Source organism: Rhopalosiphum padi, chromosome 4 (assembly GCF_020882245.1).
Source record: "Rhopalosiphum padi isolate XX-2018 chromosome 4, ASM2088224v1, whole genome shotgun sequence".
Lineage (NCBI taxonomy): Eukaryota > Metazoa > Arthropoda > Insecta > Hemiptera > Aphididae > Rhopalosiphum > Rhopalosiphum padi.
In genome coordinates, this window is record NC_083600.1 from 4,305,105 (window position 1) to 4,318,005 (window position 12,901).

A 12,901-nucleotide genomic window follows, 5' to 3' on the forward strand; every position below is an offset into this window, starting at 1 on the left:
AGCTGTATGGAAAATAAACATTAAACCACTAAATTTTGATAGATTGGTGAATGAAGAAAAGTTACGTTACGTGACAAAATGCTCACTTTCTGGCAATATAACAACTGTAGGGTGTTGTGTAATCTTAAAAGTGTCAATAATGTTATTTAAAAAAAAAAACTATAAAGATAGAATACAAAATGTTTCTCGTTGTATATTATTTAAATTATTGGGTTAGTCAAATATTATTTGAATTTTTCTCGCACTTAAAAATAAATGGGAATTACTACAGATTTTAATAATAATATGATGAAAAATGTAGATGTAATTTTAAAAACATATGTACCATATTATTTACACGAACAAAAGTATTGCCATGTACATTGATATTCTGTTCAGTAGTAACATTATTATAATTATACATTACAAACTGTAGTTTTATTATTATAAATATAATTTGTTTTTTTTTAGATTACAGAAAACAAGCATCCTTGTAAAGAAAAAAGTTTTTAATCAATCAATATAACACATTCGCATAGCTTGTGGCTAAGGATCCTTTATATTCAAAGTAAGTGACATTAAAGCAATGACGTTGCATTTTACTCGTATACTCTCATATCTCAATAATCATATTATTACGATGACTATAATGTTTTCGGTATTACATATTTAAAAAGGAAGTATTTAACTATTGTGTATAAAAAATATTAACATGATAACAAGATTTTATGCCATCTATCAAAATGTATCTCAGATATTAAAGGAACTGTAGACTCAAATGTATGTATTTAATACATTATACGTTTATGTTAAACAATCTGAAATTCAGGCTGTATTGTTTTACAATTTTTGTTATACAGTTGTATCTGATTTAAATTGATATAATACAAGTAATAAAGACTAGTCATGTTCTGCATAAAATCAAATGTATAAATGGGATTTTTTTGTTTTGTTATAAAATGAATTGTAATAACTAATAATAAATACTTTCACTGTTGAACGCATTATGTATGGAAATAATGGAGTATTGAGATATCAATGAGCAGTTACATAAATATAATTAAACATTAATCAATTGATTGTAGCTTCTAATAGTACTAGTCTACCGCTACGCTAATATTCTAAACAATAAATATGAAGTGTTCTGTGTACCTACTATAACATATAGTCATAGCAGGTATTGTTCTATTAAAATTGTTGCGTAAGAGTAATAATTCTGTAGTTATAATACAAAAACAATTTAATAACTAAATTATGTAATAACAATACACACTGAGCACAGATTTATGTAGATATACGTAGTCGGAATGTATTATAAAATATTAACTCGCCCGCGCATTTGTATTTGTACAATACCATATTATTATTGACTTCTTTGTTTTACAAAAATATGTAAATATACGAATAAAGGGAGTGTATATTTATTTATTAATTGTGGTTATAATAGAAGGTACTAAAAATATATTTGTATTTAGTTACATTTTAAGTTTGATACAACAAATTTATTTTGATTGTAATTGGTGTAATTTGATTTTCTTTAAAGCCAACCAGCGTCCGTTGTGAAATAACAATTTACAATTTAAAATTTTCGCGGGCGATTATACTATAAATTACCATATTAAAATTATAGTTGATAATATATTTTTATGATCGAATTTGATTATTATTTTTGAATTTATGACACATCATTAGTTATAAATTGATAAATATAAAAAAAAATATCTTATTTATGATATTATAGAAAATTTTTTTTACAAAATCAACCGTACTTTTCATTACAATAATAATTCAATTACACATTGTATCCTGTTTTATTCGCGGTGACACACGCACTGCCGCTTCAGTATATTATTACAGTCCCTAACGTTCGGGTATGCGCGAGATTTCCTCGTGGTTTTCCACGTCAGTCGAGTGGCGTGTTCGGCAGTATTCGGTGGTGTTTTCTCTCGCCCGTTTTTATATAAGTACCGTAAATACGTTTTTCCGATGTTTTGAGATCGGCTGTGACTATTTTTGATTTTTTGTGTTTCGATTTTTCTGTGTTTTAAATTTTGCCATTTCAATTGAATCATAATTTTAACTACAATGTTAAACAATTTACCATAACTTCGAAGCGATTCAATCGGTCAAAGTAAGTGTTAATAAATGTATGGTATATGTATTTACGTCCATTTATTATAGTTGTGTAATTAATATAATAATTATAAATATTTTTTAAATGAGTGTTTAATTCGAAAATTTGAATAAGATTACTGAAATAAATCTATATGTATAGATTATATTTATGTGCTTATGTATATAATATACAATAATTATTATTAGTTTAATTCCAAAATTAAATATCAAATATTGTAATACTGTGTAAAAAACTTCAACAGTGGTTTATTATTTAATAAAATTGAACGAGTACAATGCGCAAATAATAATTTTTAAACTTATAATTTTAAATACAATCCAATCCAATCATAAACGTTATTGCACCTATAACAAACAATAAATTGATTTACGGTTCAAATAAATATACAGTTATATTATTTTAAGTAAAGTTTTAAGTTATTGTAAAGAATTTGAAAAGCTTTTCAATTTTAGTGTTTATGAATTTTTAATTTTTAATCTGAGGCATTAAGAAAAATTTATTTTATAAAGAAAAACAAAATTACTTACTGAAAATATGATAAATATAAAATTTTGAATTTTATGCACATTTTCATTTTAACGAGTTCTAATGATTTTATACAGAGTTATAAAATGTTATTTATACAGTTAACAAGTTAATTTGTGTTTTATAAAAATGATTAAAGTAAAATAAAATTATATTTTGTTTATATAAAAACGCGATAGGTACCTTAAATATTTTTATTTACACATTAATATCAAGCATTAAAACGTTTTCGTAAATTATACTATTATACGAGTATACAACTGATAAAATTAAATATAAATATTTATTTAAAAATATGTATATTTGTTGACTAGAATAAAATGTATTAACATGTTTAAAAATGAAGTATTATGTGTATAGGTATAATATCAGGGCTAAATAATTTATGTGAAATTTACAACTGCTCAGTGCCAATTTTTTTTTTGTATTGTTTAAACATCTGATACAGAATCGTTATATTATAATAATTTGTCTGGTAATTAAAAAATGTATTTTTTTTTTGTTATAAACTATATATACTAAATTTCTTATACGTATCTATTAATTTTCAATTTACTTATAAAAACTAGTTGTCAGTGAAAGAATTGATACCATATTATGAAGTTTTATTTTATGTAGGTATTTAATACGTGAATAAAATTTTGCTCTCATCCATCAATCATCAAAAATTGAAAAATCATAAATACGCCTGCACTGGTTTAGTTCAACCACTTCATTTGTCTACAACATTTATATTATATATCAAATTATTATATTTACTTATATTTCATAATTTTTCAAAATATAAGATTAATTATGCATGTTGTTTCATTCATGAAAAAATTTGATTAACTTTTGAGTTGGTTTTTTTTTATATACCTATTGGTAAAATACAATATATTTTGATGACATACTTTATAAGGTGTTTGGTAAAACCTCTCATGAGAATTTACTAATTATAAATGTAGATATAAGCTCAATATACATAAATATGTATAATATATATATGGGATAGTAGTCAGTTTATAAATTAGTAAATCCTCAAGGGACCTTCATCCAATATGGCAATATATATATAATATATAGGTAACGGAAGTACCTATTATTTAGAAAAAAGTTAAGTTATAATTTGACTCCACGAATAACTGAAGGGTTTATAATTTTGATTATTATACATATTGTTGGCCGATATAATGTATTTTTCATATTATTCAATTTTAAAGAAAATAATAAGTACGAAGCTTTTTTCAATCGTTAATTATTGTTAAATTATAAAGTTATAACTACACATATCAACGTCTTGTCATTAAAATAAAAATTTAAAGGATGTTGCAAATGTATTTTTTATTGGTATACTTTTCTGGCTATTCAATGATTTATTATTGTGTAACCCCTAAAGTGAATGAAGAATAATATACTTCAATTAAATTTATGTTAAAAAAATAATATTATGATTTAAAATTATAATAAAGTTGATATTTACATTATTACAAAATAAAAAATAGTATAATGTATATAATTATAGTTTATATGGTTATAATAAATTTGAGTAAAAAAAAAATTATGAATTTGATGTTTTTGAAATTTTATTTTCGTATAAAATATAATATAATTTCTGAACGAGTCTAAGAAACTGTGTAAAATATATTTTAGGATTTAAAGATTAGTTTATGTATTTGATTAAACATATCTTAAATTTTTTTCGCTAATAAAATAATACATATTATTATGCATTTTTTGGCATATTTGCACTTTTATTTTAGATTATTTTTAATAATTTAATTTAACCTTTATTTGTTATTTTATGTTTCTAAATAAAAAATTAAATTATGTTTATAATATATGTACAGTCTTATTCTTGATAATGTTATAAATATTGTCAATATTATATTACTATATCTATATGTAATGTATATTAATGTTTAAATTGTAATAAGATCCCGAGTCCGTTTGTATAAAATACATAAATAAATAAATTATCTATATATTGTCAATTTTCGTATATGTAATTTCAAGCTTCACTTATATTCGAAATTTATTGTGATTATATTAATTTATTAAAAAAATGTATTTTTTTTTGACACAAAAGTAGTTTAAAATTTATACAATGAAAATAAAATGGATATCTTTTTATAGAGTATGTAGAATTTTATTAAGTTATGTTGATAGTCTATTGTTGTTAATTTGTTTCATGTATAATTAATTTTTATTTTATTTTACTTTTGAGCATAATTTATATGCTTAAGTACACTTAATAATTTATGTTTGATGAATTTATATAGTTTTATTTTTTAATGAGGAATTAGTTTATTAACATTTTAAAAAGTTCCATTTGCTTTATAGAGATTTTCTGATATTGAGAATTCTACTTTGGCTTAATAAAATTTGGATAGTTGATTAAAATGTGCTTGACTATAATGTTTACGTTATATGATGGGTACACTTATAGAGTCTTATCCACTAGGTACCTCTCAGAGAATCTCATATGATCAATTCTGAGCTTAGTTCTTGTAGTTTATTCTAAACAGTTTACATTAATCAAGTGCTTTGTTTCTTAATTTTTTTCGTAATATTGTTATATTTTTTTATTTATATCATTACATTAAAAAAACGTGTTTTAATTATTTAAGTAATCGAAGAGAAAATCAAGAAAAAATTTGAATTATCCAATATATACATATATATATATTGAACATAATAATATAAATATTTGTTTTAGAAAAGATATAATAATTTTCTGATTCCAACTTTACTTATGGTTTATTTTGATATATTATTGAAAAATATATGTAACAAGTAACAACATGTTAAGTATAAATTAAGGTACATCGTGTTTTTTTAGATCAACATTTTAGAACTTTTACCTCATTACTAATTAATAATGAAGGTTATCATCACCAAATATTTTAGTATTAAGGTTTTACTATTTGTTTTTCTGATTTTATTATTTGATATTTTTTTTAACTTTTATAGTTAAATTTGATCATTTTCTTTTTTTCTTTTGCTGTGATGCATATATTTGAAATAAGCCTTTTATTCTATATTTAAAATTAATTATAATTAGTATGTTTGTTTATTAAAAACAAATATGAATGGTTTTCAAATAATATTGTTAAATATAAATGTTAAAATTATTGTTACACATTAATCAAAAAATTTTATAATCCAAAATTAGAGTTATTCACTCTAGCAAGGTTAATAATTTAATACTATTAATTCAATAAATTATTTCAGATAGATTATGTTATTATCCATTTATAAGTTAAAGTATACTAATAATAATGAAAAAAAACATGTTTTTAAATTTTAAATACTTTAATTATTTTATCATTTTTAGGCATATCGGTTTGCAATTCATTGTAATTAAATTTTATTCTATTTATTTGTGTTATTTAAAAATATATAAAATAGTTATATTATAAGTTTAATATAAATATCTATACCTAGTTTTTATGTTTTATTTATAGTTTAATAGTTATTGGTAATTTGTTATTAATTTATTATGTAGCTATTAAATAGTATATTTCGAAATAAAATATAAACTTTAAATATGTTTTAACATTTATATATTATCTGAGAATATATTATGAAGAACATTTTCACCAAAAATTTGAACGTTTCTTATGATAATATATTCAAGTTGATATTTATTAAATATAATATCCAAGCAATAATTTATTATTATTTTAACTTTTGAGACTTCTTTTATAGTCGTTACTTATTCAGCAGCATTCAGATAATAAAACAAAGGAAATAATAAGGAAATTGAACGAAGATGATACTTTTGGCGTCGGATCTAATGAAATCGTTACGAAAAAAAAAAAAAAAAATGATTGCTTGATATAAAATATCTAAAAAGTTTTTCAGACTTAATAAAATAATATGGAATACAATAAAAGTACAAAATCAGTTTTTTTCAACTACTAATATACAGTATACAGATACATGTTCAACGTAAAGCCATAAATCATTGAAAATAAACATGTATGTTTCTTGAGATATGGTCCGATGCTAATGAAATGATCATGATTTTATACATGATTCATTGCATGATTGTACGAATTAGAATACACGAGTATATAAAAATACGAAAATATATGTATTAAAAATTACTAAAGATAAAACAAGTTAAATAAACAATAAATAATCTGGTATAAAAACGTGAAGTTGAAATCGACAAAAATGTTGTGTGTGTAATTTATTTCGACAACTTTGTAGAATTCTTTTTCAATCTTTACTTTATCATAATTTATAAAACCGAAGATAGATAAACCAATGTATCGTTTACAATTTTAACGAGAAAAAAATGAAATGTGTATTATTGTAATTATTATAACGCTATGAAATACATTAATATTGTATATTTATTTATATTTTAAATTAAAACATCCAATTTAAGTTTGTTTTGAATCACCGTACATAGATAACATATATTTTTTTACACAGTACATTATTTTTATAACTAAATTAATTACATGTGGACTACAAATACTATTTTAAAGAAATTATTTCGTTAATTATTATGTTCATTATTATCATATAAACTTTTTTCTCTAATTATGCCATTGACTGGAGAGTGTACTATTCAATAAGCATATTTTATATATTTTAGTTTTCAAATTATCTTTTGTTCATAAAATATTAGATATTTCTAGGGTAAAGATTAAAATGCAAATAAATATGTAAAATATGCACTTACAGATGTATACATATGCGAAAAATCACTTATTATGATCAATTAATTGATAAAATATTATATTAAAACATAGTATTAGTTATTATTTATTATCACCAAATATCTTCAATATTTTAAAATTAATAACTAACTTATTTAAATAGATAAAATATTATGCTAAAGAAAATTAAAATGTAACATTGTGTAATGTAATAATTACAATATGTTTATTTTTCTGGTTTACAACTTTCAAAGATTAGCTTGTAGCACATTTCTGTATTTAAAAACATATCTTATGATATAATATGATACAGCAGGTGTATAACAGGAAACATTTTAAATTGAAGTGGCTCAAAATTATTCCATTCACTAATTTTTTAATTTACTTTATTATTTTATTAATTTTAATTTAAAGTATCCGAAATGTTTTGTAAGTATTTTATATCTGGATTCGTAAACTTTGTTCTAGTAAAATCATAGAATATTTACTGCAAGAAAAATTATAATAAACATTTTAATTAAATTTATATTATTTTAGAGAATATGCAACTTGCTCATGTATACATTTATTTAGAAATATATGATTAATATAGGTTTTATTGAAAATAAGTATGTACCTAAAGAGTTTGGTATTAGAATCTACGCATTATGAAACGAACAGATTTTTAATCAGAATTATTCTAAGCCAGCTGTTATATAAATAAGCCCATTTGCATATAAATCTGGTCCCTATTATTACCATAGTAAGAGTTGAATGCTGGAGAAGTGAAGTCGAAAAATAGGCGGATATTGGTGGGAGGGGTTGTGGAATTACGGGAGCTTAGTTTCCCAAGTCAACTAAAAAAGGCACATGTCTACGTCTGACGAGTATTACTATTTTATAGTAGACTCGTTACAAAGAATGAGTGGGGTGTTTAACCACCCAAAATGCTTTTTAAAAAAATGTTTTATAATATAGATATTATTTATATAGACCTTCATGATTTTTATAAAAACCGATGTCATATATTTCTATAATAATACCATAACTATAAATTAATAATATTTTTTGAATGATATAAATGTTTTTTTTTTTTTTTTTATTGAAGACGAAATTATAAATTAAATTAATAATTATAATTATATTGAGAAACGTTTGTCTGTTTATTTTATTGTTTTATAGAATGTTAGAATGTTGTCTTAGAATTATGTTTTATTATTATTATTAATTGGATTCTATTCAAGTTAATTATTTATGTTTAACACAAACTCAGGAAAATAATTTATAGTCTTAAAATATTTAAACTTTATTAACCCTATCAGTTCCGAATTATGATTGAATATAGATATCGATTTTAGTAAAAAGCTTTTTCTCGTAAAATTTTAAATTCAAGACCATTTTTCAATTAAAAAAGATTTTAGTTTTTGTCGATTATCAGCTGAAATATTATAAATAGATTCCGATGGCCTATGTCGCCGCGCATATTTTATTGATAATAAAAAAAGAAGAAAATTATATTTAGAGAAAATATTTTATCATAGTATTTAAGGAAACACAGATACCTATATTTTGGTTTTAGTCACACTGTTTTAGCGTTAAAATATTATCGTCGCTATCAAAAAAACCTTGTGAAGTGTATGTAACGGTAATTGGGACTGAAAAGGTTAAATATATATTAAATAAAAACTATAAAGTTAAATACATTTTTGATTTTTTTTGTTTTAAAAATAATGATTTTAGTTATAAACTGTAATTTTTAATAAGTATGCATTATTTATTTTACAGGGCATCAGAAAATGTAGTATTTATAATAAAGATAACATATATGTTTAAAATGTTTGCAGTTTAGCACATGTGAATAAGTTTAACTACATTTTTTTAAAATTTGCCTGTGAATAACGTGATTAACGTAAAGCCTTATTTATAAATTTTAAATTAAATTAATCACCCATTTAAAATTTGATTTGATCTTTGCCAACGTTTGACGGCTGGGTTAGATATAGGGTCAGATAATATGTGATAATATGTGTTTAAATAAGAAGGTCAGTGAAGAATTATATTAGCCATAGGTTTTACTTTTATTAAAAAAAAAAAAATCAAATTTAAAGTTTAAATGGTGTGTACACTGTACCTACAAGAATAAGATTATTGAGCCGGTCGTAATTTGGAAAATCTAACTTACATGTTGCAATAGGGTAATGTAGGGTAATGTCGTATAACCACGCTTTAGTGGGTATGAAAGCCAAAAGGGACGAGTTGTCTGAATGCATTTGCATATAAGATTGGCATGTTGGACTGACTTTACTCTCAAAATATGCATGATGTGGTATACGACTCAATATACTTTTATAGTGGAATGAGGTTACGATTTACGAACTCTAAGGTTGACCAGAAATGAACGTTTTTCGATAGTTTACGTTTGACAGCAGTCCATTCTAAGTCTTAAATAGTTTAAAAAATATATTTTAGTAAAAGTTCAAAATTGAAAAAAATGTAATTTATTATATCTACTATTAAAAAAAAAAAAGGCGCCGTATTAAAATACAGCGCGTACCCCACCGATTTACGATTTTTAAGTTTTGAGTTTAACGTAAATACAATTATCTCAGCACCATAACATAGTAAAATATATTAATTATGAAATAGTTATAAATTTATGATTCTGTTGGTATAATTTTTATATCGATTAGGTATGATATTCGTTTTTTCAAAGCAACTATGATATAATATAATATTATATAATAATATAAAATATACATATTGGTACTTAATAAAGTAAAAACGAATTTCAGCAGCCATTCACTATTATATAAGTCTAAAATTGAAGTATGAAAAAAAATGATTGTTCTTAATGAATAAAAAAAAATTATTATAACATTATACTCAACACGGTTTTAACAAAAGTAAAAAAAAAAACCATTACTCAAGATCAAAATACTGTAGAACTTTTTGATTTTATTTGAAAGTTTTTCAGAATTACATTTCTAATCCTTTGTGGTTTAATTAAATATACACTAAATACTGAATAATTTTGTTGGTTTAAAACTATTTAACACAATGTAAATATTAATAAGTATGAAATATTGAACTTAAAATGTGTTTTCTCGAATTATTCTAATGTTAAAAATTTGAGCAAAGATTATTTTAGTGGCGAGTGAACAAAGCAAATGAAATTAATTTTATAAATAAAATAAAATTGAATTGCTTTTTATTATATATACTTAGAGTGTGTAGACAACGTGATAAGATACATTGGTTATAGATTTTCAATGACCTTAATCTAATAACGAATCAATTATTAATTTGTTTGCTTAGAAGTAAACAGTTTCGAAGTCATTTCAGATTCTGAGCGAAGTGAGATAAACATAAATTGTTTGACATAGGAAATAAAAGGATTTACTTTTTAAAAACTATCATCGAGAAGTTTATGTCTTTTATTTTGGAATTCAATAGTTATTAAAAATATGTTAATATAAATTAAATAACACTTATGATATCATGTAGACTATTTAATGTTTAATTTAATAAAATTTATTATATATTGATTGCTAACTTATGGGTTTTGACTGTCATAGTTGTCCTGTATATTTTTTATTTTGACTTAAACTATTATAAACAAATAATAAAATGTTTTTATGCATTACTAGCATCATTTATTAATATTAAAAAGATTTTGATATTTTATATTATATTATTATTAACTAGTTAAAAATCTATAGATAAAATTATCGAACAAATTAAATTAATTTAATATTTATATAATTTAATGAGTTATCGACAAACACAATCACAACTCGAAAATAACTAGTAAAAATTAATTTAATTTTTAACTGAATTTATCATGTTTTTGAATTGTTGGAAATATTTTGGAGTGGATTGGAACAGCATGATTTTTAAGTTAAAATTATAATGATTTTATTGTCATTCAAGAAGAATTTATAGTTCATATTTTATTTTAAGGTTCATTTGGGAATTTTATATATCATTGATTGTCAATTCAACAGTTTTGTGATCGATTGTTGGTATAATATTCTGAAAACTTGGCATGGCTGCTATTTAATTTACAATATAGACGTCCAGCGAGTGATTCGACAATATTAAGCACTTCAAAAGTCGCTAGAGGTAAAAACATCGAATGAACGCATACGGCCGTAGGCTTGGAAACTGTGGCAATGTTGTCCACAAAGGACTTTACGAGTGGTTTCTCGGTTATTGGAAAGTACTACAGTAGGTAGAACAGAACAATATTATAGAATATCTGTTTTACTGCAATTGGACCCGAGGTAATGGCCACGTATATTATATTATTATTATTTCTTATATTCTCAAGTTCTATATAGCCGAATAAATGGTTTTATTCAGCTAAGACAAGGAAATATTCGTATTGACTAGGAGATTATGATAATAATGATTCAATCATCATTATCATAATTATTGCCTATCACTGGAAAGGAACTTAGATTGAAAAATAATATACCTATTATATCCGTTAACTATTTTTCTGTAAAATTAATGCTCCATAATATCGTTATAGCTTCAAATCAATGTGTTTATTGGTACGGAAAAACTAGTAAAACATAGTTAAATTATAAACGCAAAACGAGTATTATCAATTTTGTTTTGAATAAAGTAAAGTTAGAAATATTTCGATGCGTATAAATATATGAAATATTTTTACAGACAGATTATTGTATCAATAATATTATGGGATAGATTTTATTTAGTGAGTAATTAAGTGTAATATCATAGAAGGTGATAGATAAATTTTTTTACTTGCATGTACTGCTATAACAGGACGGGAAAACTGTTTGAATAGATCAACCAAACGTTTTAGAAATTTCATCATTACTGCAGCTCGACGATGAGGAAGGTTTCAGTAAGAGTATGTTAGTCAACAGGAGCATCGTATCAATGCGTGTAGTTGATGCACGAAGCTATTATGGACTAATGATGATGGACATGTAACCAAACAAAGATTATATAATATGAACATACATGAATTATGATATTAAAATGAGCCGAATGAGCGTTGGTCCACAGTACACCTAATAAGTGTGTCAAAACCAAACTTCTAATAATTAAATAATAATGAGAAATTGTACTTCCTATACTATAGTAATATAGACTATTACTAAATTAGATAATTATTTAATCGTTAGTATCGTTACTAATTATTTTCATAGCCTTTCTATACGCTATCAATCGTATTTGTGTATTTTATTATAAACGAGTTCATAAATTTTACTACCTATATACATAATATACGCATATATATAATATATATAATATACATGTTTTTATAATACTTCTATTATTATATTTCATTTTTATTTATAATTATAAATGTTCTGTATTTAGTTTTTGTAATTTGGACAATCAGAGTTTCTTTTTCGAATTTCCACTTACTCGATAGTTTTTACTATTATAATCTCAATTTTGATGAAATAGTTGAATAGATATATCATATATTAAATAATAATAATAATTAATATATTAATATGTGTAGTAGTGTAAAATAATAGCAATACATCCGATTGATCATAAACTAAATTAAATAAATTTGAAAATTTTTGTTGTTTCATAATTATTTGAATATGTTATAATATTGGATGCAGGTTAAATATTT

At 22.7% G+C, this 12,901-nt stretch overlaps 1 protein-coding gene across 1 annotated transcript in view; it reads left to right on the forward strand.

Annotated features, from left to right (window-relative positions):
• Nucleotides 1-1,882: 1,882 nt before the first annotated feature.
• LOC132929375 (uncharacterized) overlaps nucleotides 1,883-12,901 on the forward strand; it is a 208,479-nt gene continuing 197,460 nt past the window's right edge. The window contains exon 1 of the mRNA XM_060994694.1: nucleotides 1,883-2,110. Coding sequence (XP_060850677.1) covers nucleotide 2,110 — 1 coding nt within the window. The 5' untranslated portion in view covers nucleotides 1,883-2,109. The remainder of the gene's footprint in view (nucleotides 2,111-12,901) is intronic.